Raw genomic sequence first — 16692 nt, 5'->3', positions numbered from 1 at the left:
TTGATGCATCAATAATAATAATCTGATACAATGTAACACTTTCTGCTTGAGTAAAATTAGTAATGCTTGAATTTGACTTGTAATAGAATATTTTCACATTTACTTAAGTTAGTGATTGTTGTCTTGCATTAAGCTTAATGTCTAAGCTTTCTCACACGCAGGTAGAAATAAGTTAATATTTTATGAGTTTTAAACGTTTTAAATAAACACAATCTACTGTTCGAACAGGTACTTATTTGTCTGTTATGTATGTGTCTTCACGCTCTTTTTGTCGGTCTCCCCACTTCTTTATTTTATTGTGCTTGATTTTGTGGTTTTGAATAGTTAAGAGATCAGTATTTGTGAAATATTGCTCACAAGAGGCATGTTGTTTCACTTGCAAAGGACACATTGGGATAGAAAGCAAGCTCACAAATGAACTTTCACTCTCAACTCAATTTTTAATCCGACATAGACAAGATGACAAGCATCTTTGAACATTTGCAGTTTAAGACAATGAGCTAAATTATCTTCTGAGGAAGATCATGTGCTATGATGGAAAGCTGCATACCATTTACTAAATGCTGCTCAGAACACACTGTACAAACCTTCTAAAATGTCCAGTAATAAGAGAGAGGCTTGCTTCACAAATATCTTTACGCAATTTATTTGGAGGCAGCGCCTAGTGGCCATCGCTGGTACTACATCTTCTCACTTCAGCGTTGGATCCACCTCGTGCCAGCTTTGAGGGGTTGGTCACTTTCTTTTTCAACCTAAAACTGTGAAAGCTCTCGTTGTTCCCGCAGTCGGGACCACGAATGAGAGGGATACTGTGATTGAGTCAGCCTTTCGTGTCACTTTAAAGCAGAGGAGGTAGCAGAGGAGCGTTCAACAGAGAAATTAAGTTTCAAACTCTTGGAAAAAGCTGGGGACCAGTTTATTTTTGAAGAAACACAACATAATATCAACAGATCAGGTCAAAGTAAGTAACACGTCTGATCCTTATTCTTAATTAAATGCCTTCAGAAAAATATGAAGCCTAACTGAGCGTCGAATTAGTTTAATAATTATTAAGACCTTGTTCGAGACATAGTCGACTTTTAATGATGTGTCATTATTTATTACTTTCGTACACTGTGTATCGTTTCTTTATATTTATGCCCAGTTAATCCATATGTTTGTAGGATGTTTTTTTTGGATCTATGGTATGACCTATAAAACTTGAAATGTAATATAGTTTAAAACATCAGCTGTGTTTTGTTCTTACTTTTATTCCCAACAGCCATTTGGCTCCATGAAAGGCCAACAGCCTCTCCTGCTCTGGATAATGTCACATCATCAGTGACTATGAGCAGGAAGTCCCATCTATGAGGCTACATCACTCACATTTAGAAACGTTCTCAAGTGGATGTACACTTACTGACCCAATAAGTGGATACTATGTGAGCTTTGGGTCTTCCTAATGTATTTTATTTTATGAGCCCATTTTTATCTCTCTGACAGGTTTAATACACAGTGGGTCCTCTCTGCTGTCAGACAACTCCACCTAACAACTAAATCATTTGCTCTTAGTCTGTTATAATAGTTTATCAAGGGCAGCCTCTCTTTGGTCCTCTTCTTTTTTTATTATCAATTGCCCGTTGAGGTGTAACGGCATGATAATCCCTGTGTGTCAGACAGGGTTTTGAGTCATGCCTCCTCCTAAGTGGTGCCCCAGTTCCCCTGTTAGTGTTGCTCCTTTGCAGGAAGTCTGGCTTAGACAGGTTGTCAATGTCATGAACAAACTCAGGAAACCACGCGCTTTGTAAGGAAGCTGCGGGGGAACTTCTGAGGATGTCATGTTGTACACATCCCCTTGTGATAGCGTACTGTAGCAGTAATATATGTGTTCGTGTGTGCAGAAAAGCACTAGTTGGAATGAGTAAGTTTTTCCATAGTTAAACAGACAGGTGGTGTGATTATGCCTGCAACAGGAAACATATAATTCTGACCTATGGGAGGCCAGACTCACATCCATGTTATTGGTGTTGGCATCTGTCCTGTCATACTTTTTCCATTTATCCCAACCCCGAACGACTGAGCTGTTTTTATATCTCCCAGGACCTACAGATTCGTTTTTCTGTCTCTTCTGTGTCAGTTGATGGTGACTCTGTTTTTGTTTCTACAGGACGCCCACATGCTTCAGCATCATTTCCAGTTTACCTTGAAGAGGAATTTGGCACACCATTGTGATAAAAGGGATGAATGAGGTACAGGGGGGTTACATGCCAGATGTATAGACTACTTTAAAATTCAAACTCCAGGAATTCCCGGGGTTCATTATGTAATTGTAGTCTTAGTTCAGTTTCTAATTAGTTAAATTGTTTTTTTATTTTGTCCACTTTGCTCTTATAATAGTGGCTAATCTTTGTCACCATTCCTATTTCCTGCCATAGTTGAGGTGAACCTTACTTAAAAAAAAAAAAATCACATCTACAATCATACCAACATTAACTCTCCGTAAAGAAAATCTTATTTTTTCATACTTTCCTGATGTTCCTACCCTTCATTACGCAATTTGGCCTCATCTCACTTCTCTTATTTTTACATTTTTCTTCCTCATGTGACCTGAGAATTGGTCAGGTCCACCATCTTTAAGGACATCCTAATGATCCTAATGCTGCTTGAATAACCAAAAAAGAAAGGATACAAATCATATATATGAGCTGCAACTATTCTGAGCAGAAATAAAAGCCTTGATGCTGGGGGTGACAGAAGATCCCTAAGCCAAATGTGTTAAGCTGACAGTTTCTGTGTTATGAAATATGTATGAAGGTAAACATTCCCTTTTTCATACTATCATAGATGTCTGATTGAATAAGAACAGATTAAAGGTTCCTCTTGGAGATTTTTTATATATATTTTGTTTATCTCTGGTAGCGCTATGGATTAGTGGGTCCCCGTTTTGTTTATCTTGTGCATCTCACCTATGCAAGTGACGCAATACACGATTCTACCGTTTGCGTCCCACTATTCCGCTGATAAAAAGGTGCCGGCAACACGCCAAGATATGCTGCAATGTGCCAGCAAAGGCAGAGAAGAAGAAGACTGTTAGCTAGTAAACATGTCTTTGCAAAGGAAATACATTCAACACACTCAATGGGCCTCATGCAGCAACATTCTCTTAAATGTCTCTTATATTTTCTGTTGAGAGAAAAAATAAGACACGTGAATTCCAGATGGACCAAAACCATCCTAATCTGCTTTTACCCAGGTGATCTGAATGATGAATATCACTAGGTGTGTGGCTAATTGTTTATTATTCGCAAAGGTAATGCCCACTAAACACTATATAAAGGCAGGTGTTGAGCCGTGTACAAATACTCTGGCACATGAATAAGAATTGGAGAGATGCCACCAAAACAGAGGCTTTAAGAAGAAGAACTTCTACAGCAGTGAAATTGAAGTACTGTTAAATAAACTTGTAAATAAGTAATATGTGATTTTCCAGAGCGTCAGTACTGGTGTTACAGGAAAATCAAAAAGCATCTAAGACACAATCCAACATCCAAAAATGAGAGGACATTTGTTAGTATATGGCTTCCTGCATATCAGCGAGTAACCATGAATATATAGGCTACATAACTTTTGTTTGTTTACAGGGAAACTCCACATGGTGACATTAGGACTTCTTTTTCCATTTGTACGACACTTTCCCGACTACCTAAATGCCAAGCATCTCACCCAGAACATTTTGTTTATTTCAGGGCCGTTCTGCTCTCCTCAGAAGGTGCCACCTCGCCTTGTCCAAGGCCGACACCCTCTCACCAGCTGCTCTCTCTGTGGACACAGACGATGGCGGGGCCGCTCAGCCTGAGAGCGACGCAGCGCTCGCCCTGTCTGAGTTCTCCCATCTGTTTGAGAACGGGGATGACTCCCCGTCAACTAACACGAGTCGGGATTCAGCCCTGGAGCTGGTTCAGCCCGGCCAGCCTGCAGACAGCCGGCAGAACCTGCGGATGAAGTTCCAGGGTGCTTTCAAAAAGGGTATTTCCACCCCGATGGACCTATTGGAATCCACCATATATGAGTCAAATGTGGTGCAAGGCCCCAAGAAAGCACCCATGGACTCGCTCTTTGACTATGGTACCTGCAGGAACACCAGCAACCAGAAGCGACGCAGGAAGAAGCTCCCAAGAGGGTGTGTTTCCTTTTAGACTTTTTAGTTTACAGGTTTCTAACTGAACAGTAGTGAACCTAGACTGGACTTTTTCCAGGCACAAAACGGCTGGTTGGAAAAAGGCTGTCATAAAAGTAAAAACCTCCTACAAATGCCACTCTGTAGACAGAGGTGTGCCACATGAAGAAGTATGCACACACACACACACACACACACACACACACACACACACACACACACATTCAGCCCATTCACTGATCTAACAGAGGGTATGTTGTTGGTCCCTCGTTGAGGTAATATTTAGGCTGCTCTACCTGTCCCATACACACAGAGGTCTTTCTACTGGAGCACTCGAGGGTGTGGGTGATTGCTTAAAAGATTACTTGTTGTGTATCAAACACCCATTCAAGTCTTCATTTTATGTAATTGAAATGTGAGAAGAATTCATGGATTTAAAGGGAACTCAACGGATACAAAAGATTTAGTTGTCATCACTTTGCGTCCAGCAGTGAATGTGTGACATCCTGTCATGTTTTTGTGTCTCCTTAGTAAAACTGAGACATCCTGTGAAGATGTTCAAAGCTCAGACCCACCAAAAGTAATGAAAATATTCAACCGCTCACTCCTCTTCGACTGCGTGTCACGTGCAGACGTCGGGGCCCTCGAGGGCCTGTTGGAGTACCTGCAAAGTCACGAAAAGAGGTTAACTGATGAGGAGTTCAAAGGTGAGACTAAAATGTGTAGGTTGTCTTTTTTGCCTGTCAAAACCTTCCCACTGAAACTACATTACAACTACACTAGACTAGAAGGCAACAAAATGGGTTTGTGTTGAGATGACTCAGATTAATTATTCCCTCTTTCACACAGTTTGTGTGAAATGTTCTCACGTGAATGTCGACTCTGCCTTTGCTCTAAAGCAACTATGTTTTATTTACAGCTAGTTTTACCTTTTGGCCTCTTGTGTTTCTCCTGATCCTCTCTCTCTATTGTTTTTGTCTCAAAGGATGTGAGAGGGAAGTTGAGTTTTTGTCCGTGCTAGAGGCAGGCCCCAGGAAAGCTTCCTGTGTGTGTCGAAGAAGTTTTTTCAGGCTTATAACACGGAGTAGAGAGATAATCACAGCAAACTGTCATCACCTTCAGAGAGTTAAAGACGGCTATATGGGTTTTTTTTTCTTCAAAAAACGAGAGATTAAAAATAGAGAAGGGCTTTCTTGACTTCTGACTTTTACAGTTTGATCTTATTAACCCTACTTAATAATTTGCATGCCACAATTCCCCAAACTCTGTCTATCTTCTTTCGTTATGTACTCATTCCCAGCATAGAGGAACACACCAGGATATTATATTATATACATTATATTCCCAACCTGGGGTTCTTCGGACAGAGGGAGTCAGCAGTAGTGTAACTAATATTTATTTTTAGAAATTTTGATTTGATTTAAAAAGAATCTTCATATTGAGTCAGCTAAAACACCTGAACACTACGTGTTGCATTAGACAGCTAAACAGAATTAATAAACAGTTTAATTGAAATAATTTGCGTAACGTAAATGTCAAATAGCTAAACATCATTGATAAATTGTTAACAAATAGTTAGCTTAATGTAAGGGATACACATTTAAAAGCATTGCTTTCACTAATGAATAAATGGTTGAAATGTGAAGCCATTAGTACAGGGGTATTCAACTAAACTTCTAAAGGTCCAGTTAGAGAAAGTTTCCGCGAGCAAAGGTCCGGAGCATCATAATGTCTAACGTGCGTTATGAATTAGTGTGATATATATTGAAGTAGCCTAGTAGCTTTATCAACGTCTGCACGTCATCAACAGCTGACTGTCAAATATAATAAAGAAAGAACAATTTAAAAACATTTAGACAATATTTATTGTCACTTAACATTGAACTATACAGATATATATAATACTGTAGATATGTATAATGTTCTTCTCGGGCTGTATTTAAAAATGAAATTGAAAAAATAAATAAAATAACTTATGAAAAATGTTGCATCTTAAAATAAAGTGCTTAATCTTAGAACAATAAAATAAAGTGTAGCAGCAGCTTGAGTTTCCCTTTTTCTTTAACTTTAACCCAGGCTACCACATCCTGGGTTAAACTGTTCTCTGTGGCTGATGATGCTGACAGGTGGCCTATTTGCTTTTATTTTGTCACAAATCAACATCACATTGGGCTCTGAGTGCTTATTTTCTGTGCCCTCAGTTCAGACTTGAGTGGGTATGTTTGGTCATAAATGTTGTGCTTTGCCTCATAGTGGCGTTTCACATCACCACTTCTAATGAGCACCACGGTCTCTGAGCATATGAGACGCTGGTGTTGTGCTCCCAGTGAGAAGGATGAACATGAATGAGTCCATTCTGAAAATTGAAAATCCCTCAATAATTTATTGATTATAGGTCCGGGTCCGGATAGGTCTGGGTCCGGGTAGAACAAATGCAAACTTGACTAAACCAACCTAAACGTTAACAATTCAACTGTATGAAAACATATTCAAACAATAATCCACTTTTATGGAACATCATTGGTAATGTTGATGAAGGTGTTCTTAAATAAATAGGTGTAATTATACTAAGAAAATGTTTTGTTTGTAATATAATTTTTTCCATCAGAGCTGTCCACTGGTAAGACGTGTCTGCCTAAAGCCCTGTTGAACCTTTACGGTGGGCAGAACATCACCATCCCGCTGCTGGTGGACGTAGCAGAGAAGACCGGAAACCTCCGAGAGTTCATAAATACGCCCTTCAGGGACGTCTACTACAGAGGTACGGACACAACACAGTAATGATTTGTAATTTAAAGGAGTTGTTCAAAGAAAAAGGTCATTTGAATTTTGCAGTGTTACAGAAGACGATGCCTTCATCTTGCACTGAGTTGAAGCTGGCAGAGACAGTGCCTTGTTGAGAGTTAGTGTTGCTTGTCTGGCTGCTGGTTGAGGCCCCCTTATGGGGAAAACTAAAGACGCTATTTACATTATGAATGTCTACAGCAACTATTTACAGCTCTGTATGATAACGAGAAGACCCAGGCCTCTGACGAAACAGTGAAGGAAGCCTTTTCACCTTGGCAAAAAAATTGGTTTCAAGAACAGCTTTTAACACAAAGCATGATGTTTAACTTTTTATTTGCTCATGCATTTATTTATGTGACAACATGAACACTTTTAAGTGCTCAGTTTCTACTGGTTTTGATCCACTTGCACATACTTGTTGCACAAACCTCTAATGGTTTTTATGGTCATAATTGGGCATTAGTTTCTCTAAAGAATGAATCCTGTAGACAAATGACAAAGAGTTGACACTATTTATCTTGTGTTACTGTTCTATTTTTCAATCATTACCTTTTTTTTCAGCTGATATGTATTCGATTGAAAACAGCACTCAAAGCAGCACTTTGGAATACTAATGATAGTTCAAATGTTTCTTTATTATCGTGTTTTTTTGCATTATCAGGCCAGACAGCGCTCCACATTGCTATAGAGAGACGCTCTAAGCAGTATGTGGAGCTGCTGGTGGAGCAGGGAGCTGATGTTCACGCCCAGGCGAGGGGACGATTCTTCCAGCCCAGAAACGAGGGGGGCTACTTCTACTTTGGTAATGACTTTTGCCAGCACATAAATCTAGTGTGGAAACAAAAGAGTTCATTGTGCTTCTAATTATCCGTTTTCAGGTAACCTTTAACTCTATCCTTAGGTGATAAAACACAGTAGGCAGACGGTCACAGGAAGACGTCTGGTAAAACTGTTACTGTATTTTCTGCCCCATTCGGTAGCAATGCTGTGGCGTGTCTGTGGTTTCTATGACTTCACTGGTCACTGTCTCAGTTTCAACACTGGCTCTGAGTTTCTTCTTTACTCAAAAGGGGGGTTTTGTCTCTTATGGCACATATTTAAAACCAAAGTGTTGCAATATGAACTACAACAACTGCCAAGATAAAAGTGTCGGTACACGGTCCTGGTAGAGAAACCTCTGTTGCCAAATGAAGAGACATGAGACCCCACCCTTCCTCATTTTAACTTGGCTTGTTTTTGGCTGAGCAAACACATTCAGGATACTGCTGTGGTCCAGAGGTGAAGTCCACCTTGTAGCCAAATGTTTTCTGAAGTATCGTACGAGACACCGTCATTAGTTGCGCTCCAAAAACACATGAAAAGACAAGCATTATGTCATATGTTCAAGAGGTTGTCCTGTGAAAGGTGTCAGTGTTCTGCAGTAAAGAAAAGTAAACATCCTCTGCTGACCCTCCTCTGGGCAGGACTTCACTGACATGTAAAAAAAAAAAAAAGGAAAAATAAATCACATCCTGTAAACTAAACTCAACACTGCCCTCTGTGGTGTCTGTTAAGGCACACCCTCCTACATCACACCATGTGGAAGCCAGAAGTGATTTGTTTTTTATTTATAACTGTGTGTCTTTTGAGCCTTCTGAAGTTAGTTATTGCAGATATAATTGATTTAATGCTACTCTCCAAAAACCAAACACTGAAAGAAAGGTAGCTGGTTAAGGACTCTGTTTAACTTTTTACCTAACCCAATTTTACCAATGTTTATTTGATTACATTCACTGCGTTATATTTCTCACTCATCACAGAGGAGATGATTTCTATTTGCACTTAGCACGGTTGTCATTCCCAAATCCCAGCGTGTCCGGGCACAGTGTGAGTAATTTGCTGCGGAGCTTTGCAGTGAGGTGAACAGGAACCTGGCAGGGCTGATGGCTAATGGGATTTAGACTCACGCTAACACTCTGCATGCACCCGTGCAAATCCATGAAGAGGAGCGTTTCTATGTGAGGTGACAAAGTAATCTGTCACCCATGGCAACGGCTCATTTTCAGCAGCTGCTTTTGGCACTCTGGCCCCATTGAGCCCCGCCCTCAAACAACTGCTAATTGTGCTGTTTTCATAGCGGGGATTTAAGTCAAATCTTTGATCCATGTTTAGTAAGCTTTGGAAAAACATACAGGCGCCAGCTACAGTTCTTAATTAACCCTCCTGTTGATTTGCTTATTTTTAATCTGAATACAGTTCCTTTAATCTCCTGTGAATTTAGTAAGAAGTGAGTGCTCTCTCTCGCTCTGTTTGCCTAGGTGAGCTGCCTCTCTCACTGGCTGCATGCACCAACCAGCCTGACATTGTGCACTACCTGACTGAGAATCCACACAAGAAGGCCGACCTGCGACGCCAGGATTCACGTGGAAACACGGTGCTGCACGCCCTGGTGCACATTGCGGACAACACCAAGGACAACACACGTTTCCTCACAAAGATGTACGACCTGCTGCTTATCAAGAGTGCCAAGCTGTACCCAGACTGCAGCCTGGAGACAGTGTTTAACAACGATGGCATGTCACCTCTCATGATGGCTGCCAAGCTGGGCAAGATCGGGGTAGGGATAATGATACATCAGTGTGTGAAGCAGTCTCTGTATAATACAATAAGTCTTTCATCACATTTCACAAAGGTCAGTAGGTCAGTTTCTTCATATTCCTCCAGGTATTTCAGCACATTATCCGCCGTGAGATCAAAGATGAGGAAGTTCGTCATCTGTCACGTAAGTTTAAGGACTGGGCATATGGGCCAGTGTACTCCTCCCTCTATGATCTGTCTTCCCTGGATACATGTGGAGAGGAACCGTCTGTGCTGGAGATTCTGGTGTACAACAGCCGCAATGAGGTGATTAAGAAGTTTATGTTTTTATTTCAAATATAGTAACAAGACACCAGGCATAACATACAACATGTATGGGTGCATCAACATTCTGAGTGCGATAAAAGCTTCTGTCTGCATACAAAGATCAGAGTTTCTTCATTTTAATTACATTATATCATTTCAGAACCGCCATGAGATGCTGGCAGTGGAGCCCATCAATGAGCTGTTGAGGGCCAAATGGCAGAAGTTTGCTGCTGTCACCTTTTACATCAGCGTGGTTTCCTACCTCACCACCATGATCATCTTCACCATAGTGGCTTATTACCACCCAACACAGGGAACGGTGGGTGTGAAACTACTGAGTGTGAAAATGTTTCCACAGCATGGCCAGATCTCACAGGAACAGATTGATGCTTCGTGATGTGAAATTGTTGAATGTGCTCTTGCAGCACTGAATTTTCAGGACGCCACATGAACATGTATTAAAATAAATAAAAAATAGGCCACATGTGCTGTAGGCTACATCTGATAGCTAAATACTGTTTATACATTAATGTATCATGTAGCAGAGCAGCACATTTGGATTCACTTACTATTAAAGGAATGTTTCAAAGTTTCGGGAAATACGCTTATCTGCTTTCTTGCCAAGGGGTTGATGAAACAATTGATACCACTCTTATATCTGTACGCTAAATATGAAGCTACAGCCATCAGCCGCTTAGTTTAGCTTAGTTTAAAGACCAGAAGCCGAGGGAAACAGCTTGCCTGGCTCTGTCCAGGGTTTTAAAAACAAAATCCACCTTCTAGCTCCTTAAATGTTTTCTAGTTAACATATTATATCTTATTTGTTTAGCCTATTCTATACACATATGGAAAAAAAAAAAGGTAATTTATGGTTTTACGGGGAAGTTACATGCATATGCTAAGCTAAGCTAACTGGCTCTCGCTTTCTTCTTAATGGACAAATGTTGTATTGATGACAATCTTCTAATCTAACTCTCGGCAACACAGCGAATAGGTGTAGCTCCCAAAATGTTGAACTAATCCTTTAACTCGCGCCATGATTATATGACTTTATTATTGCTAAAACGTTCATATTGAGTTAATCATAATAATAATAAGCATTGTGCTCCTTACTTTCCAGCCTCCGTACCCTTACATAACATCCTCTGACTACCTGCGCATGGCGGGCGAGATTGTCACCTTGATATCAGGAATATTCTTCTTCATCACCAACGTGAGTCAATTCGCTCTGATGCCTTTTTATTGTTTGATCATTGGTTGCTCACTGCTGTTTTCTAGTCTCTTGCATCAAACTCAAACCTGTAAGGACGATGTTGTTGTCATTATGGAAATGTCTCTCCTGCTCTTTGCAGATTAAGGACCTCTTTTTGAAGAAGTGCCCCGGGGTGAAGTCTTTATTTATTGATGGATCCTTTCAACTGCTGTAGTAAGTCTCCATCCTCCGTCCTTGCTCCCCCCTCTTCCTCACCTCTACCGTAGCTCTTGCTGACTTCTACTCGAGGCAAATTTTGCATCCTCTAAATTGAGTAATCTAATTAATTTCTCAACCTCTTCCCTGGCATGTTTTATAGTTTAAATCTTTAATTAAATCCATGATCCAAACAAAGAGCGCAGAATGTCGAGCACCTCTCTGAACCGTGTTAATGTAAATTATTAGCAACATGGCTGTCTACATCCTGTTAAAAATGCCAAATGCCAGTAATCACGTCTTCCTGCTTTCATGTAATACTTCAGTATCACAGACTTTAGCATTGGAGCTGGTTCATGCCAAACTTTTTCTCTGTCCTCTCCAGCTTCATTTACTCTGTGCTGATTGTGGTCACAGCTGCTCTCTACCTGTCTGGCATCAAGGCCTATGTGGCTGTGATGGTGTTTGCACTTGTCCTGGGCTGGATGAACACTCTTTACTTCACCAGAGGCCTAAAGCTCACTGGCACCTACAGCATCATGATACAGAAGGTTAGATAATGGAGACAATTAACTAATGAAAATTAATTAACTTCAAGTATCACCATCCATGTGTCTTACGGCCTTTTTTCATTTTTGGTTCACAGATTCTTTTCAAAGACCTTTTCAGATTTCTGCTGGTGTACGTGCTCTTCATGATTGGATATGCATCAGGTAGGCTTGGTCGCCTAACTTTACAGGCCAGCATTACTTAAAGGAATAGTTTGACATTTTGGGAAATAAGAGATATCAATAACACTCTCTTATCTGTCCATTAATGTAAATATGAAGCTACAGCCATGAGCTGGTTATCATAGCATAAAGATAAATGTGTAATCGTTACACTTGAAGTTAACAAGATTTAAATGTACACTGGCTCCTACGCTGTCCAAAAAGGATTGCCTACCAGTACTTCTTAAGTTCACTACTTAAAATGACAATTTAAAAGAACTCTGTGTTGTTCTCTTTGGCAGCATGGATGGCGATTAGCGGTAATTGCAGGTGTGCTTTTGGATCCCACTTCCCAGAGAACGAATGTTACCTCATTCGACGATAGATATTGTGACTAAACAGAAATGTATTTAAATGAAGATCTTCAAAAATATTACTTTACATACTATGGTATTTCTGCAGTGTAAAATTAGCATGTTGTGATTTTACTGCTTCATGTGCCTGACTATCTCCCCCTACTTTGTTCTGGCTGTAGCATCATATTTAACTGACATGGAGGTGGTATCTCCTCATCTAACTTTCTGCAAGAAAGTGAATACGTACCTTTCCCAAAATGTTAAACTGTCCATTTAAGTGCCTAACCCAACCTCTTCTGTTTCCACCACACAGCCCTTGTATCCCTGCTGATAGTGTGTCCACCACCGGGCACAGAGTGTGAAGGGGGCTGCCCCACCTACCCAAACTGCAGGGACCCAGACACCTTCAGTGTTTTCCTACTAGACCTCTTTAAGCTGACCATTGGGATGGGAGAGCTGGACATGATCCACGGTGCACAGTATCCTGCAGTCTTCCTCATCCTTTTGATTACATACATCATCCTCACGTTTGTGTTGCTTCTGAACATGTTGATCGCCTTGATGGGAGAGACAGTGGGACAGGTGTCGAAGCAGAGCAAGAAGATCTGGAAGCTTCAGGTGAGCAACAAGTAACCATTTGTGGTGGACAGTGCTTTCAAGGGCCAGTTCATTTTCGGCAGGTTTTGAGGTATTAATCTCTGAGATTTCTGTAAAACACCAAATAATGTTAAAACCACTAAACCTGGTATGAAAAACAAAGGAAACAGTAGCATTTAGGACGCAGTGAGCTGTAATGTGTTTGTTACTTGTCACAGGAGAAGAGAAAACTCTTTCTGCTGCCAACCCAGTGGCTCTGTGAGGCTGTACTGTAACATCAGTGCTGATATATAATATGTACCATGTTAACCTTAGCGTGTTAGCATTCTATGCATTGCCAACTAGCAGTAAACACAGTGCAGCTGAGGCTGATAAAAATGTAATTTGTTTCTTTTCTCTGTATTTAGTCAGAAACAAACTAATGGACAAATTCAAATTGCGATTGTGCGATGATGGTGCTGCTGTAAAAGAGATTTACATGTAAGTGTATTTACCAATTCTCATGGCAATCCATGAAATAGATGTTACCCTTAAAAGCACAAATGTCAACCTCATGGTGGCATTAGAGGAGAAGACAGGGGGTCACCAAAGTCATCAGGATTCATCCTCTAGCCACCATGGATTTCTGTACCAAATTGCATATCAATCCATGCAGAAGAAATTTGTTTAACCACAATTTCCATTCACTTCCACTGTTTCTTTAGTTGAGGCAGAAATCTCAAAGACGATATCTCACAACAAATAAAACAAAAAGCTGCATTGCTAGTGAGTAAGAAAATGTGCTTTTATTTTTTCAATGACTTGGAGACTCTTATTAAACATAATTTATACTCATAGTGGGCAACGACCATCTTGGACATCGAACGCTCTTTCCCAGTCTGCCTTCGAAAGTCTTTTCGAGCCGGGGAGATGGTGACTGTGGGGAAAAGCTGGGATGGCACCCCTGACCGACGCTGGTGCTTCAGGTATTATGCATGACTCATAGTCACAGTCACTCAGCAGCGCTGATGCCACTTCAAAGAAAACTGTTGAACCCATTGGTGTCTTGTTTTTATCAGGGTGGATGAGGTGAACTGGTGCCACTGGAATCAGAACCTGGCGATAATCAACGAGGATCCAGGCAAGAATGAGACCTGCCAAGCCACCGGGTTGCAGCAGAGCGTCAGAGCCTTGCGGAGAGGTGAGATTCTCACTGTGCTCTCATGAATAAATGCATCGACAAATAAGTATATATTCATGTGCAGCACACACTAACTTATTCATACAGATCAAAGATTTTTTTTTTATCCCCCTCCAGACCGCTGGTCCACAGTGATTCCACGGGCGGTGGAGTTAAGTAAGGGTCCGCGGCCTCGTGATCTGGTGATAGAGATGGAGCCGCTGTCGCCCAGGCACTGACTAGTGCTGTCTTTCTTATAAAGAGGCAGCAGAGAGCCATCAGCATCAGTGAGATCACTCTGCAGGGGACGATTTGGCCAATAAGTGTACTCATTTGTGCAGATTTTATGTGCCTTTTGATAAAAGAAAGTATAGTAAATATTACAGTGTAATAGGACAAAGGGCTGAGCACACTTTAATGTCTTAAAGAATCACTGATCTGTAAAACATCAAATACAGTTAGAAACACCAAAGTTGAGATTAAACAAAGTAGCATTAAGGACACATTGAGCTGTAATTAGTTTTGTACTTATGTATAATAGAAAACTTATTATAAAAATGTACTGTACCTCTGTATTTCAGACATCAGTTGCTGATCACTCAGGGATTCAAGAGAGACGGAAATATTTCAGCATTTTCAGTAATAAAAAACTGTTGTTATGTTACAGAAGATAGAATCATGGGTTTTCCAACAGCTAGCAGAAGCATAATTACTGTATTATTGCATTAGCAGTGTAAAACAAAGGATTTGATAGAAACGCCATCTACAAATATAGTCACAACGGGAGATATTTATTTAAGAAATCATTGCAAAACAGTATTTGCTTGCTTTATATTGGAGAGGTCCCTATATGATGTATCGTAAAGATTACATTGTATATGTTCAATTTTGATTGTTCAGGCTTTAGTGCATAGAAACAGTATATATGTATTATATAAAGTGTATTTTCTCTCCAATTTCTTTTTCGTATTAGTTACAAAGTCTTGGGCTTGTGCTGCCAGCTCAGGCAGCGCAGCTTTAATTTGAACTGAAACAATGCACAATGCCAATTTCTAATGTGTGCATTATTATATGAACACAAAGACATTGTTCTGAACAAGATGGGCATGATGAGCAGGTTATAGTTGTCAAGCTCATATGCAAATGCGAGACAATAGCCTTCCGTGTTATGGGTTGTCTTTGAATTTCCAGAGTTATTGTTCCTTTGCAGCTGGGGTATTTGCATAATCAACTCTCAGGCCTTGCTATTATGTGCATTCCCCTATTTGTTGCAGTGTTTTCATTGCAATTGGCTCCTTACCCTATAGAGCGTCTCGTTTATGCGCAACTACTGTATGTATACACATATTTGCCTTATTGTACTACATGACAGGGTTTGATTAAGAGCAGATAGACCATACAATTTACTTTCACTAATCCATTACTGCCGAGGGTCACAGGTCATTGTTCACTATGTTGACATTGCTTTTATAAATAAACATGTCTATGCATTTTTATATTGTTTGTATATTGCGGCACAGAACAATAAACACTGAATTTATTTTATGAACCACACAGGAGTCTATCTTCCCATTTCTGCAAAGAATCATGGGATTTATTATTATTAAGAAGACGTTTTGCAATCGATTGATTTAATTATTTTATCCTATGGGATATTTGATACAGACAGAAATGACTTAGTTTGACTAAATGTCCCATTTGAATTTTTAAGGGAAGGTAAAATGATAAAAAACACATGGAAAATTTAAGATTTTTGTGTTTTTGTAATTCTTGTTTTGTATTCTGTTTCCATTTGTGTTTTAACAAGAGAGATATCTTATATCTTATGTTAAATATCTACATTTATGTTGATCTCACTAACATCACAACATAGTCATAATCTTTAGTGGCCAACCGCCTATATAATCGTTCCTAGAAAATGCATTTTGCTCCACCTAATTCTCAAACGTATTACAAGTATCTTGAGTTCTGTTGTTAATGATCATTTGCAGTTCCTGTTCTGGCCTGCTGATGGCTGCAGAGGTCTAGATGTGTTGCATGTAAAGATCCCAGATGAGGTGGTTAGCTGTGTCTACTCCTGCAGAAACTCCAGGGCACAAATATATATTATGTAATTATAGCTGTAAATATTGAATTGTCAGTGCTAACTGTTATTAGCACTATAACCTTTAACAGGTTATAGTTTGTAGAATGCAGTCCACTATTCTTTGCTGTGGATCTCAGGTCTCATTGACCTCGCTGTAACACCCGGCCAGTAATTATAGGCTTCTGCCTTCCTAATGAAACCACAAGCTGGCAACAATTTATGAACTGCTTCACTGCTTTTCACCTTTCATCATTACACCTCACCTTCCCTTTTCCTCTTTAAAATGCTACAGTGGTGATTCTCACTCATGATAACCAGGGCTTCACCCCTCACCTCCCATCCTCCTCCTCCTCCTCCCTCCCCTCTCTGAGGCCAGCAGCGCTGAAGGACACAGGGAATCTCTCACCACCTCAGAGAAGAGGCTAATCCTCTTTGCCCCAACTTTAACTGGGCCACTAATCCTCCAGGTTTATCTAAGCAGTGAGCACCTAGCGCTGCTGACAACTTGGCCTGCCCTCCTTCCCCGCAGCCTGTTAAGTAGGGCAGGGCT

At 40.3% G+C, this 16692-nt stretch overlaps 1 protein-coding gene across 3 annotated transcripts; it reads left to right on the top strand.

Moving 5' to 3' along the window:
* The first annotated feature begins 720 nt into the window (after positions 1–720).
* trpv4 (transient receptor potential cation channel, subfamily V, member 4) lies at positions 721–15610 on the top strand. 3 transcript variants are annotated; one of them, XM_029439860.1, is made up of 17 exons: positions 721–961; positions 2147–2228; positions 3726–4159; positions 4688–4863; positions 6765–6917; positions 7605–7745; positions 9241–9539; positions 9647–9826; positions 9987–10145; positions 10947–11039; positions 11179–11252; positions 11620–11785; positions 11881–11947; positions 12614–12918; positions 13735–13862; positions 13956–14077; positions 14195–15610. In XM_029439860.1, the coding sequence occupies exons 2-17, from the start codon at positions 2220–2222 to the stop codon at positions 14293–14295; spliced, it is 2607 nt and encodes an 868-aa protein (XP_029295720.1). In that variant the 5' UTR covers positions 721–961; positions 2147–2219; the 3' UTR covers positions 14296–15610. The 3 variants fall into 3 exon arrangements, 2 of the variants coding, with proteins under 2 accessions (XP_029295720.1, XP_029295719.1); XR_003832807.1 differs by lacking the exons at positions 721–961; positions 2147–2228; positions 13956–14077; positions 14195–15610 and adding exons at positions 13305–13377; positions 13602–13662 and having other exon boundaries at positions 2779–4159; positions 13735–13863; XM_029439859.1 differs by lacking the exons at positions 721–961; positions 2147–2228 and having other exon boundaries at positions 2788–4159.
* The last annotated feature ends 1082 nt before the right edge of the window (positions 15611–16692 follow it).

The sequence above is a fragment of the Cottoperca gobio genome, chromosome 9 (genome assembly GCF_900634415.1).
Source record: "Cottoperca gobio chromosome 9, fCotGob3.1, whole genome shotgun sequence".
In the NCBI taxonomy this organism is placed as follows: domain Eukaryota; kingdom Metazoa; phylum Chordata; class Actinopteri; order Perciformes; family Bovichtidae; genus Cottoperca; species Cottoperca gobio.
Note: the sequence above shows the minus strand (reverse complement) of the source record. Positions and strands in the feature narration are given on the sequence as shown.